The following is a 21436-nucleotide window of genomic DNA, read 5'->3' on the forward strand; positions in this document are numbered from 1 at the left end:
AAGTGTGTTACACTTAACCACACAGTAGTGCGGTGACATGCGTTTTGGTGGCTGTTAATGCATCTGTGTTTACTAGATGTGCAAAGGTGCAATTAAGTAGTCATGGTGTCTGCGCATGTCTACAAAGGGTATTGCGTTTCTTTGCTGTGAAAGAAAATGCATGCTCTTGCATGCGTTTCTGCACCACAAATGGTGTGAACAAGTCCTAAGAGCATTCTGGTGTGGTTTTTATGCATTTTCAACGCATTCCAGTGCGTTTTTTATGCATTCCAGTTAATTTTTTCCCTCTTTTTTTCTTCAATTTAATTAGGGACATGTGCGTTCCCATGCATTTTTGGTGAGTTTTTGATGCGTTTTACTCATCCCAGTACAGTTCTGTGCAGTAAAAATGCAGCATGTTCTACTTTTTTTTTCTGCAACTGGAACGTACTGGCACTGCAAGCACTCATGTGAACAATGCAGAAAAAAGCAACTGAAACGCATGTAGTGTGAACTGGCCCTAAAGGTTATTATAGGTAAGGGAATGGGACTGACCAGGAATTGTGAATGCAATCAGACTAGTGGTGAGATACAATTAGGAATCTTATATTAATGCTAGATTTGAGCTGCAGGTGATAGGAAATGAGACACATTAACTAGATCAGTAAATAAACAGTTAAATAAGAGTTGAGCGGTGATATACAGGTTTGCAGAGGGAACAGGTGATGACAGTGGGGGAGGGAGGGGTCAAGTTGTATAAGCCCTGGTTCACACTGGATGTGACTTGACATGCGATTTTCATGCCCTGCAACTTGCCAAATCACACCCTATTGTCCGCAATTGGAGCAGTCAAATCGGAGCCGCACCGATTTCAAAAGTAGTACATGCACTACTGTTGGTGCGATTTGCATAGATATCTGTATCAGATGTCTTGCAAATCGCACCTGAAATCAGCATGTCATCCAACTTTGAAGTCGTGTGATTTCACTGTAAGTGGCACGATTTCAAAGTCGGGCTTGATGTGAACAGTGGGTAAGGAAAGAGATGTTTGTAGCAGTGAACAGAAAGGGATCAGTCTGGGGGGAGAGGAGAGAAACAAAATTGCAATCAACTATAAACAGAAGGAAACTTGAAAATGTCAAACCCCTGGAGCAGCAACACTGAGCCGCTGTGATAGAATGACAGGAGGCTAACAATGGAATTTAGCAGCTGCAGGTAGGCTTGTCAGCTGCCTGGGCCCCCCTCTGCAGCTGATGGGGCCGAGCCCCCTACAGGAGGGCCGGGGGTACCCCCTTATCAGCAGCCCTGAAAGGGCGTATGAATGAATAGATGTGTTTATTCTTAGTTTGAATTATTTTTCTTTTGAAATAGACTCTGGCAGCTGATCATCTTCAGGGACATTACAGCAGCTCCCACATGAAAAACTAAAACCCTGAGCAGTGATGGGCAGTTTAAAAGGCAGAGAGGAAGCAACTGGAGGACACTAAGAACCTGGAGGGTGTCTCTTTATAATCCAGTAGCAGCTTGTGTTGAAAAGTAAGTATTATCAACCATACCCATCCCAACAAACAGACATTGCCCGTTACTCACCTAAATAAAAGTACTGATTGGTTGAGGTTGGAAGGTCATATCTTTGTTGATTTTAAATCATATTTGTCCATAAATAATAAATAATGAATTAAATACATTTTTGTATGTTATACTTGTTTATGCATAATATTTATACATTGGTTCTGAGCGCTACATCATTTTTTATCATGCATGCAAGAGCATGCTTATTCCTGCACAGCAAAGAAACACAATACCCTTTGTAGACGTGCGCAGGCACCATGAATACTTAATTGCACCTCCACATGTCTAGTAAACACAGATGCATTAACAGCCATCAAAACGCATGTCACTGCACTACTGTGCGGTTAAGTGTAACACACTTTTAAAATAATATGCCTGCAGTATTTTTGCATGTTCCCACACGTTAGGCATCCCATTGAAATGAATGGGCTAAGGAAAAAAAATTGTCAAAAATGCCACATTCACACAGGTCCTCTGGCCTGTACAGCATGAGTGAGTGGGTTGTTCATGTGGCTGGGGCCACCTGTTACACTATGGGGACACAGCAGCTGTATGAACACAGGTTTTCATCTGACAGGTGTGCAGGTGTGGGGAAGTGGCCCTGAATGTTCACTGTCTGAGTTCATGGCTGTACACCTGCACCTATATGCTTGTCAAATTAGCATCTGCAGCAATTCCATAGTGTAACATAGGTTGCCTGCAAATGGCAATAGCCACAAAAACAAACCACTGATTTACACTCTACAGGCCACAGTACCCATGTGAATGAGCCCCAAGACCTCAATTACACATACAGCTTTATTTATCAACTCAGTACAGTTTTACCATTTAGATTTAACAGACATTTTGTTAACAGCAGCCCTGACTGTATGTGTATGACATGCTTCCACAAGTCAGGAGCCCTTTTCACTATTGCTCATGAGTTCTTACAAATATGGACCTAACATGTTTTACTAGGCTCCTCTTATCCTTTGTTTCCTTCATTTTGAAAAGTTTTCAACCAACAAATTTCCAGAGAAATTTACTAATAGGTCAAATTTTCTTTACAGAAACTGCTCTGAAGATGTCTTTCTTTATAGTGTAAAAATCTGAGCTAATACTAACTGACAGCACCATCTGATACCATGAATAGCTTTGCCAACAGGTACGGCAGATTCAGAAAATTCTTAAATAGTGCCAGTTTTACAAAATGGTGATATGGCTGCACTTAATGAAAAAAAAATACCTCCAGTTTGTAGACAATGAAGCTGAAGGCAACATACAGAAACAGACAAAGTGTCTCAGAGTGGCATGTTTGCCATTATTACCCCCTCCCTCCTATCACTGGTTGTCAGGGGTGCTGTCAGCTTCACAGCCGGTAGTCTGCTCTCTTCTTGTGATTGACAGCAGGGAGTTAGCGGATTCTATGACTAATAGCAGGCTGTCTCCTAGCTTAGGAATACACCCACTGCCTGCTCTCAGACTGTAGACCTGATGGGATCCTGCATCCCCATCAGGCTCTGCCCAGTCAGCTACAAAACTCCTGTCTGTACAACAGATGCAGCACAGGAAAGAGCTCAGCTGCACTGAGGATGGAGTGTCCATATGGGCATTCTGGCATCAGTGTACCTATACATGTGGTTTTCAACAGGTACATGAATCTGTCACCTCCTCTGACATTTTTCATGGGGAGACACAATGGAATTCTAATGAGTGTCATAGACATCCTTTATGAATTCCCCAGACTGTCTCTAAGACCTTTTTGCACTCCATATCTACAAGATATCCTGTGTTGTTTGCACAGGCCCTCTCTTAACTCCTTCAATGGGGCTATAAAGTGAAAGGTAGTCATGTATGTAGCAAAAAGGTCCAACTGTGAGACTCAAATGTCATTTAATTATAATCAGACTTAGTCACACTTGTCCATTAAGGCCAAATATATGTTTACACTTACAATTTGAAGTGCAAATGAGACATCATCATGTGGATATTGAAGTAAGTATCCTTTATCCACAGAGCGCACACTGCATATTGACCCAGCTTCTGCTGAAACTTCCAGATTCACCTTCCCACCAGGATGGACTTGTTCTTCAGAGAATTTTAACTGAACCTGAAAAAAAAGTTGTATAAGAAAAGTCAAAATTTTATGAATTCTGGAAACCTGCCTTTGACTTTGACTAAGATGTAAGTGTTTTAAGTGAAAAAAAAAACACTAATCAATCTTTCCCTAACTACAAAAATGTTATACATGAATTTACAGACATATAGGCAAAACAGGTTCTACACTGGGGCTGCATCTGATCAATGAACCAAAAAAAAATGCAGGCTGCGATGTAGAGTATAATTGAACAGCTTGCGAAATCCGCTCTGTGTTAAAAATGGTCCCATGGCATTCATTTCTTTGTTTACTCTGGGAATGTACAAACAGTGACTGTCACCTTTGGGATGAGCAGATTTTGATTTTAGCGAAACTTGATTTTGTCTCAAAATGACTGATTCTGCCATTAGAGACATTTCACCAGGCAGTAACACTCACTTCTGCTCATTGAGCTGCTTAAACAAAATCTGCTTGGGAAAAAAAAGATTAAATGATTTTTAATATTGCAAGGGTATATTTTTTATGGGAGGATATTTACGGTAGTTTAGTTTAATCTAGGGGTCAATTTATAAGTATTATTAAATTATGTAATATATATACAGTATATATATATATATATAAACATATTAAACACAAGTTGCACAAAACTTTCACCCAGAATTAACATATTTTTACAAATAAACTAATCAGACAAAATATTTATAAATAAATTTTTTATATGTATCCTTTGTATTGTTCCTTCCTTTGTAAAAAAAATATAATAAGGACAAATAAAGGGCTTTCTGTTTGTTGTAGGTAATGGTCTAGAATAGTTGCAAGAAGCCTGTGTAATTTTCAGAAATGTTTTATAGCCCAACTGCACTTTAAAAAAAACAATTCAGTTTTGCCTTTCATGTTGACTCCAATGCATTTTGCCAAACTTTCACCAAATGTTCCCAATTCTCCTCCCTATTCACCACTAACAATGACTATAATTTAATATATGCTTTACAGTCATCTATAAATCACATTATGCCTTCAGTGCCCATCAAGGATGCAGAGGATGTAGTAACAGAAAGGTTTTTGAGGATATGAGACCCAATTGACTGCTCACACTTGTATTATTGGATAGGATATGGGGGGTACTCTGACAGGTAATTATGTAAATGTTCAGGCCACTGATAATCCTTTGTATAAATGCAGCACAATGGCTAAAAATAACATGCTCTAAATGCATACATGTTATGACATCACTGGTGCAGACTGATAACTTCATTGCTTCCGGTCCATGAAAATGTCACCAGTGTCACAACAGGTCAGAGGAAAATTCCGGTATAGGTATTTTAAAGCTTAAAATATATGTATACCTAAAACTTTTTTTCAGTTTTGCATATAGTAGGGAAGGGGTAAAACCGCTGGCGGTTCAATTTTTTGTTGTGTGTGTTCTATTGGGTGAATAGATCTCTATGAAGTGTACCCAGAACAAGTGTACCTATTTGAAGTAGGGATGTGCCGATACCAAGTATTTTCATGAGTACTTGCGAAAATGCGATTTGAACAGGAGTATGGTGCAATTCCTGTTCAAATTGTATGCTTGTTATAGCCTGAGTTCGCACAGGAACAGTGCGGATAAACCTCCCTGCACCGATCCCATGCTGTCACATTGGAGCTATGTTAATATCATCCCTATCATGTACATGAACTCACCCATGCTCCTTTGTATACACAGAGCTGAAGAAGGTATTTCATAATGTTGCTTTATCTTTGTCCCCAGTCGTGCACTCTAGATTTTGCAAAGGGCCTTCATGCTCAGACCTGACCTTTTCACTTTTAATATTTTTGAATAATTTTTTGGGGTTTGTCCTACTATCTTTTGCAATCTGTAGCTCGTTTTGAATTTTTGCAGCTCTGATTTCCTTTTTTCATATTCTGTTATATTTCTTGTAACAATTAAATGCTGGAAAGTGTTCCTTCATTTTTATATTTTTTAAAAGCTCTTTTCTTATTTGTAACTTTTTTAAACTTTGCCCATTGCATAGGTTTTATTTTTTTTTTAATTATTAAATTTTTTTTAGTTTTAGCCTTTTAAACGTATTGCACATGGGAATATATTCAAAGGGTGTTCACATGCAGTCTTTTTGAAGAATTCCCATTTCTGTTCTGTGTTCATCCATGCCAATATTCCCTCCCAGTCCTCTAAGTCTTAGAGAGGGGCTCTAATCCTGGGAAAATTTGCTCTCTTAAAGTTGAGTGTTTTTTTCTTTCCAGTTCGTGCTTGCTGTTTACAGCTAACATTAAATTAAATCATGTTATGGTCATTGCTATGCAAATGTTCTTTTATATGTTCAATAGTAATAAACTCTACATGGTGTGAGATTACCAGGTCCAGCAGAGCATCATGCCTAGTCAGGGCCTATTTGAACTGTACCAAAAAATTGCCTTGAAATAGGTTTATAGATTTTTGCCCTTTAACTGTTCCTGCAGTGCCATTACTGCTGTCAATTTCCGGTTGTGTTAAAATTCTCCATTATTATCATCACTGTCCCAGCCCTTGCAGCCCTTTCTATCTGTGCAGGGAACTGAGTCTCTACCTCCTCATTACCAATGGGTGGCCAATAACAAACAATGATTACCCATGTGCAATTCCACCCATAATGCTTCAGCCTCATCACACTCTCCATCAACTAGGTTCTCTTCCACACTCACTTTGAGATCACTTCTCACAGATACCACCTTTCCTTTTTACCCTGCATAGCCAGGAATATTAATAGCCCAGTCATGTGTAGAATGAAGCCAAGATTCAGCAATACTAATTAAATCATAGTCTTATTCGCTCCCCAAAGCTTCCAATTCACCTATTTTGCATGAGTTGTGGTAGTTTGCAAATAGTACAGTGATGGCACTTTATCATTGAATAATGAGTCTTTTTACTCACCTTGTTCCCAAAGCATGCCGAGACTTCAAAAAAGGTGATGCCGCTGACGGTTTCGCCTTTTGGCAGAATAGTATAGACAGACAAAGTAAAATGTGGGGATAATTTGCCATCTATATGAACCTTTATAGGAAAAGACCCATGGAGAGCTAGACAGAAAACATACATACTGTAAATTATGGAGAAAATGGTTACCATCTAGTAACACCTAATAACACGGGACAAAGTGCCGTACAGGTACAGGTATGTACTTTGTCCCATAGGGATCAGAATAATGAAAAAATGTAATTATACTTCTTCTTTAAAGACAGTCTACACAGTCTTTTGCATAGAAAACTTCAACCAGTTTGATGTACTTTGTCACAATTGCCTATTTTCAGAACTACCAATTTATACAGAAACAGTGAGCCACACAGCATTGAGGACTTATTCAAATAGACATGGTGCAGCAAGTATCTAGTGAAACAGTCGGCCTGGGCGCTCAGGTACATGCAGAAATCCATGGCCAGGAAGCCTATTCTAAGTAAGGACAAGCTGACAGTGGCTACAGCCGACCACCGATGTTTAGCAGTAATACCACAGGATCATTGCCTACAGTTAGGGACAAATGATTAGACTTGGAGGCAAGCTGTTTCTGTCCATGGGTGCCCATCTGTCTCTAACCACATGTACTTGTTCCCTGTGTGATTACTTCTGAACACTGGAGGACAGCTGCAAACATCTGTAGCTGCTACCAAGTTGTCATTGCTTTGCAGGCTTCCCAGCCACAGGTGTCTGAACACATCTGGACTTCTGACCACAGAGGCTAAAGATAGGTAACAGGTGATAGTCATAGACTGCAAACATATGACAGGACACTGCTATCACCACCTCTTTAGAAATAAATTATTTAACATTTGTGTTTCCTACAGCACCCACAATAATTACTTGTGCCGATATTTCTCTTAGCATGATCCATAAAAAATCAGTGGGAAAAAACATAAGAGAAATGATATGGACAACAATGAAAAAACTAGTAAAAATTGCAATCCATTTAACTACTAGAAGCCAGTCTAAAGCCAGGTAATCATCAAGGAAAGGGAAACAAAGACTGCAAGGGTTTTTAGGGCTGTACAATAAGTGTCAATGGACTGCAGGTTGGGCACCAGGACTGAAAGGTCTCATATCACATAATGATTGCATTATTGAGGTGATAAATCAGGTCTAAGAAAGGGTATGGAGTGTAGTGAGACAGGCTTATCTTGTAGGAAGAAGGTGGTCAAAGGGGAGCTCCAGGTATTGCTTCTAGGGGTCAGACTAGGAATTGCCATTCCAGAGAGTTCTCACTTGCCTACCCTTCTTATATTTTGGTCATTTAGTTCAGGTTACTTGTCAGCAGATGCTTTTGGGGGTTTTGGCCCTTACCAAAACAACAGGGTGGTTTTGATGGTTAGGAGTCTTCCTGCATTTGTGGTTGTTGTGGGCTTTGTTTGCAGGGAACTTTAGGGGATGAATTTACTAAAAAAAAATAGACAGCTTACTTTGCAAGTGAACTTTTACTTTGCTAGAGAAGTTTCCCCAGAGCTTAGTGAATGAGGTGAAACTCAGCTGACTTCCATTATCTAATCATGTGCAAGCAAAAATACTGTTTATTTATTTTCCTTTTTCGTCTCTGAAAGAGAATTTTTGCAAAGTGACTTTTCACCACATACACTAAGCTCTGGGGCATTTTCTCTTGCAAAGTGCAACTCTCCTTGCTCTTTCCAAATTGCTTGATTCAATTATTCCATGCTAATGGCCATTTATAATATAACGGCTGAATACAACCCTGTTTATCTCAACTGCTATACTTACTTGAACCGCTTGATTGCTCTGTAATATCCACTTTATGTTCTTCAAAAGAATAAATCCCATCTTCGTTGGCGGTCTATAAACAAGATAAAAGACAAAGTTATATAATTATTATCATCAACAGATCACATTAATCAGTTACCCTCTTCCCTATAGCAGTTTTACTAGCTTCTAACCTCAGCTTGTTCAATGAAGCTTTGCCAATGAAACCTGGAAGCTGATTGGTTTCTATGCAGAAGGGAGTCTGATTTTGGACTCTCCAGCTTTAGTAAATAAACCCCATTGTGTCTATATAGGCATCCCAAGAACTCTCTATGTCCAGACATTGTGAAGTTAATTTATGGCCATGTCATTTAACCTGACATTATCCAAATTATGTAGAATGGAAATTGTAAAATTGTAAACTGAATACATAAACTAACGCCCTGTGAGTAAATAGAACAACCACCTTCAGATAAACAGAGCAAAACTGTTTGTAAGGGAGCACAATTGTATGAATGTTGCTTATTTAGAAAACAATGTGTGCTTATTGAGGATTGTTATTTTGTAACAGTTAGGCCTGGCTCACACATACAGGTACAACCAAGCACAAGCGTGTTTTTCATGTGTCACGTGTAGGGCAGCCCATTCATTACAATGAGCTGCCCTATGCATGAGCAATACAGAAAAGAAGACACTGAAACTACACATTCCTCCATGTTCCTGCATTTATTTCCCAGCATCCTTCACACTACTTCACCACACATATGGCTTGCTGTCATACCCTCCACACTCCTCTCCTGTACAAACTGCCCACTGTTATACCCTCCACACTCCTCTCCTGTACATATTGCCTACTGTCATACCCTCCACACTCCTCTCCTGTACATACTGCCCACTGTCATACCCTCCACACTCCTCTCCTGAAAATACTGCCCACTGTCATACCTTCCACACTCCTCTACTGTACACACTGCCTACTGTCATACCCTCCACACTCCTCTCCTGTACATACTGCCCACTGTCATACCCTCCACACTCCTCTCCTAAAAATACTGCCCACTGTCATACCTTCCACACTCCTCTACTGTACACACTGCCTACTGTCATACCCCCCACACTCCTCTCCTGTACATACTGCCCACTGTCATACCCTCCACACTCCTCTCCTGTACATACTGCCCACTGTCATACAATCCACACTCCTCTCCTGTACATACTGCCCACTGTCATACCCTCCACACTACTCTCCTGTACATACTGCCCACTGTTATACAATCCACACTCCTCTCCTGTACATACTGCCCACTGTCGTACCCTCCACACTCCTCTCTTGTACAAACTGCCCACTGTCATACCCTCCACACTCCTCTCCTGTACATACTGCCCTCTGTTGTACCCTCTACACTCCTCTCCTGTACATACTGCCCACTGTTATACACTCCACACTCCTCTCCTAAAAATACTGCCCACTGTCATATCTTCCACACTCCTCTCCTGTACATACTGCCTACTGTCATACTCTCCACACTCCTCTCCTGTACATACTACCCACTGTCATACCCTCCACACTCCTCTCCTGTACATACTGCCCACTGTCATACCTTCCACACTCCTCTCCTGTACATACTGCCTACTGTCATACCCTCCACACTCCTCTCCTAAAAATACTGCCCACTGTCATACCTTCCACACTCCTCTACTGTACATACTGCCCACTGTCATACCTTCCACACTCCTCTCCTGTACATACTGCCCACTGTCATACCCTCCACACTCCTCTTCTGGACATAGTGCCTGCTGTCATACCATCTACACTCCTCTACTTGAATACTGCCCACTGCCTGCAGTGTTCCTCTAAAACAGGGGTATTGAATTAAAATTCAACAAGGTCCGGGCAGTAAAATTTGCATGCATCAGAGGTTCGAATCTCATGTAGGCCCCTGTGGTGCACTTTTGTGTGCGCAAAACCACGTGTTGCTGTGGTGCGATTTTGAAAAAAAGGGTCATGGACTTCTTCAGGTTTCTAATAGGTAATGCTGACCTACCCACAACGCTTACACCAAATGCACATGTACAGATCTGAACCTGTTCTCAAATCAGTGTCCTCAGTCCCCACTGCACATCACAGTCCCCTCTTCATTCAAAGCAAGATCCCTCTTGATGAGTGTCCTCAGCTCCCCCTTTACATCACCCCCTCTCCAACCCTCTCACAGTAGTGTTCTCACACTTCCCTGAAATCACCCCCCTCCTCCAACAGTACTGTCCTCTGCCCCCTTCACTGAAGAGTAGTCTGCCCCTTTTTACATCATCCCCCCACATTACTGTCCCCAGACCCCCCCATGTTACTGTCCTCAGCCCGCCAATGTTACTGTCCTCAGCCCCCCCCATGTTACTGTCTTCAGACCCCCCCATGTTACTGTCCTCAGCCCCCACATTACTGTCCTCAGCGCCCCCCCATGTTACTGTCCTCAGCCCCTCCCACTTTAATGTCCTCAGCCCTCCCCACACCACAGTCCTTAGCCCCAAATTACTGTCTTTGGCCCGATTTCACACTAATGTCCTTAGCCCCTTCAACTTCACCCCCCCACTGTCCTACCTTACACAGACAGTGATTGACAGACAGTGATTGATTGCTAGGACTGCCCTTCATCCTAGCAACCAATCACCTGCTTGTTAATCTCGGGCAGCTCCTACCCTCCATCCAGAACTGTCCCACCTCCCGCTGTCAGCGCTGTGAGGATGACCATGAGACAGCTTTGGGAAGAAAAGGCTCTTAAATGGCAGGACTGCATGGGTCTGGATAGGACAGTGACTCGGTCTGCATCTGGACCCCGGTCCACCATTTAGTGATGCCTGCTCTAAAACCTTGAGATTAATGCACGTTAGTGTTTTTTTGTTTTTTATACTGTTGTTTTTCTTTACCAAGACAAAAACAGCTCTTATATATATGATTAATTAAAAGACGCAATTAGGTTAAAAGTATGCATCTTGTAGAACCATGCCCATATTAAATTAATGCCCCACCCCTAATTAAGATATTCTTTCTGAATGCTGAAATAGAGCGCAGGGCCTTTTAGTGAAAGGGTTAAGAAAGTCAGAAGTTAAAAATGTGCTTTCTATGAACATGTTTATTCCAGTATGTACAGTTGTTTATATGAAAATTGATGTGCACAGCAGGTACACCCGTCTTTGTATATTTACAGTATATACTTTAACTGTATAATATAATTTCTTTACATACCATAAAAATACAAAAAAAAGGTAACTTACAAAGTGGAAGAATGAGATGTGATCTGTTTTACTACCCAGCTGATCCTTATTGATGTGATACTCCACATTCACCGACAGATCAGAGTCACATGGCACTTCGTCTCTTCCTCTATGTTCCAAATTCAGGAAGCTTTGACTTTCAGAGTAGTAGGGGTGAAGAAATATGGTCGCCTGTGAGTACCTACTGCCTATGTCCTCCAGTTCTTCATCAGCATCTCCATCCTTTGATAGGAATACCGCCTATGGTAGAAAATAAATGGTTTTAAGCTTTGATTTAGTTACCAGGCTGAAAAATCAGACCTGGGAACCTTTTTGGCATTTTCCCTGGGAACGAAAACAATAACAATTATTTACACATCATGTCTGGTCAGCCATTTGTCACTTTTTTTAACCAGAGGTGACATCACAGAATGGCTGACATGAGGCCGAGGAGGAGAGAGCTAGGAGGAAGGTAGGCCTGTGCTCTCTCCTTCTCCCCTGGCTATAATAATGTAAATATTCTGCATATTTGGACATGGAGTGCTCACATGTGAGTAGGGATGAATAAATCCAATTCCTCTAGAAGGACACCCATCAAGGTATTTTACTATTTGTACAATTGTTCCCTAGAGCCAGCCTACTATTTGCATAAGGGCTGGGGGTTCTTGAGATTATTGAGGCAGGGTGCTGTGATTCTTTCAGGAAGCTATGTATGCATCCTGCTGGCCTCTTCCAGCAGCCTTGATCAGCCTACATTGCATAGAGAAGAACAGAAAAGCACTGACCGATAAAACCTTGATTAATTTAAAAGCTGACTATATGAAAATGAGGAGTTATTGAAACCAGTTAAAACTTGTTCCTATTTTTCTTGCATATCCCTTTAGCTATCAAATATTCCACGAGATGGTTTCAGGATTTAACCATTTTACTACCGCTGTATGTCTAAAAATGGAAGATTATTTGCCCAGTGCCATTTAGAAATGGCACTGGATAAGGCACCATCAGACTGAACTGAGCCATCCTTGGATGGCTTGGGTATAAGACACTGTGTACAGAGCCGATCCAAGTGGCTCTGTACACTTGGTTTGCAGTGGCTGGTCTCAGACCTCTCACAGCTATCATCAATGCAAACAATGTAGTGTTTACAGCTGTGAGCCTGCCCATTCTTCTTACAACAGAAGAAGGGGAAGAAACAGGACTACTTAAAGAATGACTCATTCATTAGTTCCTGGGCACTGTAAAGATGATGGCTTACAGCTGCAAAAAAGTTTAACCCTTTATCCATCCTGTTCTACACTGTTGAACTCTAGTCTGTCTATGTGATTTGTAAATTTACCCCTTCACCTCCTGTATTTGCACATTTAAAGTGCACACAACGCCTCATGTCCATCCTCTCATTTTACTCATTGTATGTGACCTGTACATTATTCCTTTCATCTCCTCCCTGTGTGTATGACCTGTACATTAATGATGCATTGTACTTAGTGCACCATTACCTAGTTCCATGTTTTAAACCTCAGTCATGAAAAATTAACAAAGCACACCCCCTCTACTGTGTGTACTAGTTTGAATCCAAAGCACCAAATATAGCTCCTCTTGGATTTCTCTGCTCTCTGATATCTGCATTAGTTACATCTGACAGTTATTCCCAACAGAACCCAGGAGATGGTCCACCCCCTTCTGCACACGGCAGATGACTCATAGCCTCAGCTATAAAGGGGTGTGACAATTGCACGGCTATGCAACGCTGTACCAAAATTAAATTTATGTCCTTTTTTCCACAAATGGAGCTTTCTTTTGGTGGTATTTGATCGCTGTGCATTTTTTATTTTTTGTGCTATGAACAAAAAAAGACCACCAATTTTGAGAAAAAAAAAACAATATTTCTGACTTTTTGCTAATAAACATGTCCAGTAAAAAAATTTAAAAATCTAATTTCGTCATAAATTTAGGACAAAATGTATTCTGCTACATGTCTTTGCTAAAAAAAGATCCCAATACTGGTAATGGCAGTGATCTGCAAATTATAGCGGGAATGCTGCGGGCTTTCTGACACTAGGGGGGGAACTAACTGTCACTGACATATCCAGTGACACCAGTACAGTGATCATTGCTAATAAAAAGCACTGACACTGTACTATTGGCACTGGGCAGGAAGGGGTTAACATCTGGGGCGATCAAAGGGTTAACTGTGTGCTGTTTTACTATGAGCCTGTGTTGTGTGTTTCACTGTGTACGCACATTGCTTTGCATTGCTCTGCTAAGTGCAGGAGCTGACAGAGGAGAGATCTGTATTGTTTGCATACAGGTCTCTCCCCCGTTAGTGATACTCAGCAATTGCCGGGTACTGGCAGGCAACCACCAGCTGGGACCTGGTGATTGACAGCCGAGGCCGCCAGTGGCAGTGTGGGTGGGGCACGCGTGTCCCCTACTCAGAGTTGCAAAATCACACATATATATATATATATATATATATATATATATACGTGATTTTGCACAGCCCTGCCGCCCTGTAGCAGTATTTTTGCTATAGTGCGGCGGGAAAGCGGTTAAAATGGATCTACAGAAGAATTAGTTGCAGATATACAAACACAATTGTAGGAGGATCTGTTTCATCTATGTGTATCAAATGGGGCTAGTCACTTCAGTGAGTTTATGTAAGGATTTACAACCCCTTTAACCTCCTCAACACCAAAATGTGTCAAAAAATTAGATCAACTTTGAAATGTCTTCTTTCCAAAAGGGGTCATATCTGGAGTGTTCATACTGTCCTAGCATTTTTATTATAACAGAAACTAAAGCAAACAGATTTTTTTTTTTAATTTTTTTAGTTATAAAAATTTAAAAACCCAATGGTACTATTTTTGTACACTGATGCCTACCTGAATGAACTTCCAGTCTCCCAATGAGGTAATTCTGAAATGCCTTGAACTGGGAGGGGGACGTCCTTGCTCTTCTTGCTCTACTTCTCTTCTTCTCTATTTCTGATTTCTCTCTAGCAACCCCTGCTTTTGTTTTCCCCTATACCTTTTAATTTGGGATTTTCCAAATAATGGCCACTGAATCAGGTAACGTTAAGCCCATTGTGAAGAGTTACCGCCTTTTAAGTGACTATAGTGGAATCTAATATCCAGATTCCCCCAGTCAGCCCTCTAAATTGGGTACCTATGTAACCTGCCTTGGAACTTAGGATTCTGCTTCATGGGCAACTACTACCTGATTTGATAACTCTTGATTGCTGTATCTCTGTCATTTTGCTACTGTTTTACAGTTGTGCCTTACTTACATGTACTTGTATTACCCATTACCCCATCTGTGAAAGACCATTGGTTTGTATGTTATTTGATATGTGAACAATAAAAGAATTACAAAAAAAACCCCATAGATTACTAAAAAAGATATAAAATTCATCTGGGTATAACGTTGCATGACCAAATATTTGTCAGCCAAAGTGTCACAGCATTGGAAACTGAAAATGACATGTCATGAAAGGGTATTAGAGGCCAGTTAAATAGAATCCCAGCACCCCATAGATCCAGGGCAAGAACATTTGTTCCAGCATCTAGCTCAGCAATGGGCAAACTACGGCCTGCGGGCCGTATACGGCCCGGCGGACCTTTTAATCCGGCCCGCGGAGCGTGATACAAAAAAAAACCAGCCAGGGCAGGCAAACATTTGCATCATTCAGCGCACTCAAATGCAATGATTGGCCAGTCTCGCTGCCACTCACATCCTGATAGCCAGTGATTGGCTGTCGGGATGTGTGTAGGCGGGGCAGCGTGACAAACGTGAGGGGAGCTAGGCTCCTCTCACAGTCCGCCCTGAAGACCGGAACAGCGTGGGAACACAGCGAGAGGAACGCACGGAGCAAAGGTAATTTAATTTATATTAATTCACACATACACATCATTCATCTACTCTTGGTCCGGCCCCCGGGTCCAATATATGAACCCATTGCGGCCCTCAAGTCAAAAAGTTTGCCCACCCCTGATCTAGCTCCTGCTTTATACAGGGGAATGGAGAAATTTGTTTCTACCAAGCAACCGCTAACACTAAGAATTTTTTTCTTCCACTGATCAGCAATGTAAGATCCCTAAGATACCTGCTTTTCACTCTATACAAACAGTTGCTCATTACTGTGTAATTTTCAAACATTTTAATTATGTTTTTCTTTAAGGCAGGCTCAAGGAAAGTCTAATGCCTAAGTTCAGCTAAGATTAAAAAAACACAAACATCAGCACAAGGGGCATAATCTGCTGTCATAAGGATGTGTTCTTTATGCTGATGTCTCTTCTGTTAAGTGAAATCTTCCTGTGTCCATGCCCCCTACCTCCACCTCTGTAATCTTATAGTGTTGCAGGGGTTAATAGAACTAAAGGGCTGTTGCAGGCTCTCATCAAGAGTGTTTGACTATGCCTGCCCTTGATGCCCAACTCCATTACTCATAGAAGCCATACTAAAGCTCTATGAATTGAAAGTAATCTGTGCATGAAGGCGTGGACCTATTAGACATCCACCATTCTCCACTCATAGATCGCTTTCTAATTATAGAGCTTCAGTACAGCTTCTATGAGTGATGGAGTTGGGCCTCTAGGGTATGAGGCATAGCCAGGCCCTCTTGATGAGCTGTAGTAATGGAAGCTTATGGTAGCAGGGGGGCATGGACGTAGCAAGGTTTCACCTAATAGAAGATGCATCGGCACATGGGACATAAGACACATTCTACTGACTGTAAGTTATGTCCCTTGTGCTGATTTAAATTCTGTTTTTTCTAAATATTAATGCACTTTGCATGCGAGATTCTCACTCAAAGCACGGTAATTAAAGGGTATTTTGGGTTAACAAGGAAGGCAGACTGTGTAAAGTTTATAGTAATGGCAGGCTGAGACATTATTTAACCATACCCCTATAAGTTATGCTCAATATTCGATACAGTGTTGTCACACCCATTTTCCCAGAAGGGCTATGCACATGCAACATGTATTGTTTGCCCTAAGGTGTCCTTCTTTCAGGTCCAAGGTGTTACTTGTTCACAAGTTCAAAATTTGGAAGGTAAGTACTTTTTATTGAGATACAGTTGTGTCCAAAATTATTCAACCCCCACTGAAATTGAGTGTTTTGGCCAGTTTGACATTGCTTTTGATCATTCAGTCATCTTGCTTACATTTACATTAAAGAGGCACTTGTAGGTCAGACAAATATAACATAACAGTTATAATGAAATAACCACAAATGTCTTTTCTGTGCTCACAGCATTATCAGTTTTATTCAACCCCCAAGTGACATTCAATCTTAGTACTTAGTACAGCATCCTTTTACAGTTATAACAGCTTTTAAACGTGAAGCATAGCTTGACACAAGTGTCTTGCAGCGATCTACGGGTATCTTCGCCCATTCTTCATGGGCAAAGGCCTCCAGTTCAGTCACATTCTTAGGCTTGCGCACTGCAACTGCTTTCTTTAAGTCCCACCAGAGGTTCTCAATCGGATTTAAGTCTGGTGACTGCGATGGCCACTCCAAAATGTTCCAGCCTTTCCTCTGCAACCATGCTCTAGTGGACTTGGAGGTATGCTTGGGATCATTGTCCTGTTGAAAGGTCCAACGTCTCCCAAGCCTCAGGTGTGTGACGGACTGCATCACGTTTCCATCCAATATCTCCTGGTACTGAAGAGAATTCATGGTACCTTGCACACGCTGAAGCTTCCCTGTACCTGCAGAAGCAAAACAGCCCCAAAGCATGATTGACCCTCCACCATGCTTCACAGTAGGCAAGGTGTTCTTTTCATCATAGGCCTTGTTCTTCCTCCTCCAAACATAGCGTTGATCCATGGGCCCAAACAGTTCTAATTTTGTTTCATCAGTCCACAGAACACTATCCCACAACTTTTGTGGTTTGTCCACATGGCTTTTGGCATACTGCAGTCGACTCTTCTTATTCTTTGGAGACAGCAAGGGGGTACGCCTGGGAGTTCTGGCACGGAGGCCTTCATTACGCAGTGTGCGTCTTATTGTCTGGGCTGAAACTTCTGTACCCACATCTGACAAATCTTTTCTCAGTTCCTCAGCAGTCACACGGGGACTTCTCTCCACTCTACGCTTCAGGTAGCGCACAGCAGTCGAAGTCAGCATCTTCTTTCTGCCACGACCAGGTAGCGTTTCAACAGTGCCCTTTGCCTTGAATTTGCGAATGATGCTTCCTAAGGTGTCTCTTGGTATGTTTAACATCTTTGCAATCTTCTTATAGCCATTGCCCTTCCTGTGAAGAGAAATCACCTCTTCTCTTGTCTTCCTGGACCATTCTCTTGCCTTCACCATGTTTGTAACCACACCAGTAAATGTCTAGAAGGAGCTGAGTATCACAGTCATTTTAAAGCTGCCTAATTGGTGCTTATTATGCTTGATTGCTGCTCGGTGACATCCACAGGTGTTTTCAATACCTGATGGAAAGCACCTGTATGAACCTCTGTTCTTCAGAGTGGTAGTCTTTAAGGGGTTGAATAATTGTGGCAATGAAGAAACCACATAAGAACCATTTACTACTGTATTACATAAACAATTGATGTCATTTTAGTTGCATTTGGGTAGTTACAACGTCCTTGTAGGATTTGATTCTGAATACAATTCCAAATGTACACTATAGTCCCTAAACCCCTTTACAGCATTGGGGGTTGAATAATTTTGGACACAACTGTAAGTTATAAAGCGGCCTGTAAGCAGGTGGATTAGCGCATCAGCATCAAATCCCAGCATTTTTAGACACTTGAGAGGCACAAGAGCAGCATCCATCCCCAGAATTCCTGCATTTGGAGCATACATCCCTGAGTGCATATGGCCCTAAATGTGAATACTACTCAGTACAGGCTGCTGGCAGCACAGCTGGATGCTGCACTTCCCAAGCGCAAACATCCCTTAGAGGAAGTCATGTGACGGTGATGTAATGCGTAGGGCATGGGCTGAGGCAGTTTTGGAGGAAGTGGGAGGATCCATGGTTGTTTTAAAGTGCTTATCATAAGTGTGATTTTAATATATATTGTTTTTTTACTGACTTACTACACTATATGAAGCATTCTTTCATTTGGGTGAGGTACTGGCATCCTGTGGAATGGGGGATTTCCATTATTACCTATTATTATCCATTATATGGGAGGAGGAGTGAATAGCCCTCTACTGGCTAAATAAGATATTGCGAGGTCCGGATTTATGGAGACGTTTTTAAATACATGCAAGTGTTACATGCGTTGGAGGTGACTGGTATCCGCTGAGACGGAGGATTTTTTTACCATCTTAAAAGTATCCATAAATGGGAGGAAGAACAGACTAAAGAGATATCGCAAGGTCTGGATGTGTCAAGATGTCATATTATTAACATGCAGTTTTTACATGCTTTGGAGGTGAGAGTTCTGTGAGCACGGAGTGACACTGTTATTAGCATGAAAATTCACATTCACCATGGAATTGCAGTCATGGTGTTGGATCATGTGATATTTGGAAACTTATGAACTCATTTATTGAAAGCACTTTAGTATCTTTATTCACATTATTCATTTGGCCCTCCTAACCCTCTTGTATTGTTGCTGTATTGTCTCCTGTTATATTGTAAAGTGCTGAGCAAACTGTTGGTACTATATAAATCCTGTATAATAATAATAATATTTCGGATCATATGATATTTAGAAATTTATGAAGTCATTTATTGAAAGCACTTTAGTATCTTTATTCACATTATTCATTGAATTATATTTATGGTCTATGTTCTTGGTCATTTATTCACAATATGATTATGAGCACAGTTTATTCATCTGTATTGTTTATTAGTACTGATTGATGTTCATTAGCAGCGCTACATCACCTTTAATTTATTTACTTATTTAGCTGATATTGTGGGAACACAATTGATGTCAGCAGCAGCACCTATTCGTTTATTTATATTGTATAGTAGGCACAGAAGTTCACTTCACTTATCTACAGTATATGGCTAAATCCCCTCTCTGGTTGCATTTCTCCATGTTAGAACTCATTGACACAGGTGCAGAGGCCCGTACAGCATGTACATTCTATTTATTAATGCATCCAGAGCGGCATGGAACTGCTGCAGACCACATTAGTCAGTGGAGACTCATCAGTTGTATGGACTCACTTTCACATCAGAGTTTGACATGTGTGCAGAGATGGGTTCATGGTCTGCCTACATTCGATGCCATGTACCTGCCCCTGCACATCATTCGACCTCAAAAGATGTGCGGGTGCATCCATAGAGCCGCTGTGTCTCCATCGGCTCATGTAAACTACCTGCACACAGCTCCACACTGCTTCAAACACATAAACGAATAGCTCTTGCACACTGTACAGGCCTTAAGACCTGGTTCACACCTATGCATGTTGCAATCTGCTGCAGGAAAAAAAGTCCCTGACCCTACCCAAAAATGCTGTGGATTAAAACACATAGATGTGAACATGCCCCATAGGAAACCACATTAAACTGACTTTAGTGAGTTTCTTCAAAACACAAAAAACAGTAGAAATTGCATAGGTGTGATTCAGGCCTAAATAATTCTTTTGGACCAAGCTGTCCCAAACAAACTATTTCCATGACTAAGAAATGTGACTTCAGTCAGTGCTGTATAAACTGTATATCGCAACAGCAACATAAAGTATATGGCACTGTGTTTTGGTAGTGGTACAAGGAGTTCCCTGTCAATTCCCAGAAGAAAATCAAATCAGGCTGAGAACTGCTCAATTATTCACAGGAAGCCTTGTATTTTTGTGAATGAATAAAAGGCTTCTGTGATTGGCTGAGGTGGAGATCATGGCATCATCCACCCCCTCCCCTTTTCAGCCAATCATAGGAAGCCTTGTATTCATTCATAAAAATTCAAAGCTCCATGTGAATGGCTGAGCAGCACTGACTCAATTTTGTTCTGGCAACAGACAGAAAGCCCCTGGATGAACACAACACTGTGGCCTATTTGTAGCTGCTTTAACCCCTTCGCGCCTGCGTCTCCCAGCTGTTTAAGGGGTTTCTGACACCGGGAGATGGGGCGGGGTTTAGGGTCATGTGATCGCCATGATTGGCTATCACGACAGTTGCATTATCGGAAAGGCCCTGTTCGCAAGGAGAGGTTGGGACCTTTCTGTTGGCTGCAGACACATATGCTCTCTCAGTACATGTTTGTTTAGAAATGGTATGCAAATATGCGGCCACTCAGCGTCAAGGCCCAGCCCATAAGAGGCTGCATATTTGCATACGCTCGGCGTGAAAAGGTTAAACTGTTTATACAGCACTGACAGCAGTCGCATTTCTTGGTAATGGAAATAGTTCATTTGGACCAGGTTGGTCCAAACAATTAACTTTTTACAGCAACAGGAAACCTGGAGTTAGGCTTTAAAATTCTAAACTTTGAACATCCAGCAATGTGTTTTGGAACAACTATCTGCCTGCACGAAAATCTTTTATGGGACCCTAGTCTTAAAATATGTGTGAACCCTTACCTTTCAAAACAATACATTCAGTTTAAAACAGAAATGAAAGGCAAAAACATTTGTGTATATAAAAATTATAAATACAGTATTTTCTGGCGTATAAGACTACTTTTTATACTCAAAAATATACCCCAAAAATTGGGGGTCGTCTTATACGCAGGGTAAAAAATATGAACCTTGAGTTTGTTTGGGTCAAGCTGGCTGGATGTGTGGTAATACTGTACATACAGTATATCGTGTTGAGCCAAGCTGGCTCAAAACAAATGTCCCTATAGCAGATTAATCTGTCAGCTCGCTGGATGTGCGGTATATACAGTATACTGCGCAGAGCCAAGCGGTTTCAAAATGTACCGGTA

At 41.3% G+C, this 21436-nt stretch overlaps 1 protein-coding gene across 2 annotated transcripts in view; it reads right to left on the bottom strand.

The window, feature by feature from the left end:
- LOC149451740 (alpha-2-macroglobulin-like protein 1) overlaps positions 1-21436 on the bottom strand; it is a 148792-nt gene that overhangs the window by 87413 nt on the left and 39943 nt on the right. For both annotated transcript variants that reach the window (XM_089690337.1, XM_089690336.1), the window contains exons 12-15: positions 11622-11861; positions 8373-8445; positions 6543-6688; positions 3485-3640 (exon numbers count right to left, since the gene is read on the bottom strand). In XM_089690337.1, coding sequence (XP_089546463.1) covers positions 3485-3640; positions 6543-6688; positions 8373-8445; positions 11622-11861 — 615 coding nt within the window. The remainder of the gene's footprint in view (positions 1-3484; positions 3641-6542; positions 6689-8372; positions 8446-11621; positions 11862-21436) is intronic.

This window comes from Staurois parvus, unplaced genomic scaffold (assembly GCF_062004578.1).
Source record: "Staurois parvus isolate SC_StPar_1 unplaced genomic scaffold, SC_StPar_1.0 ptg000525l, whole genome shotgun sequence".
Taxonomy (NCBI): domain Eukaryota; kingdom Metazoa; phylum Chordata; class Amphibia; order Anura; family Ranidae; genus Staurois; species Staurois parvus.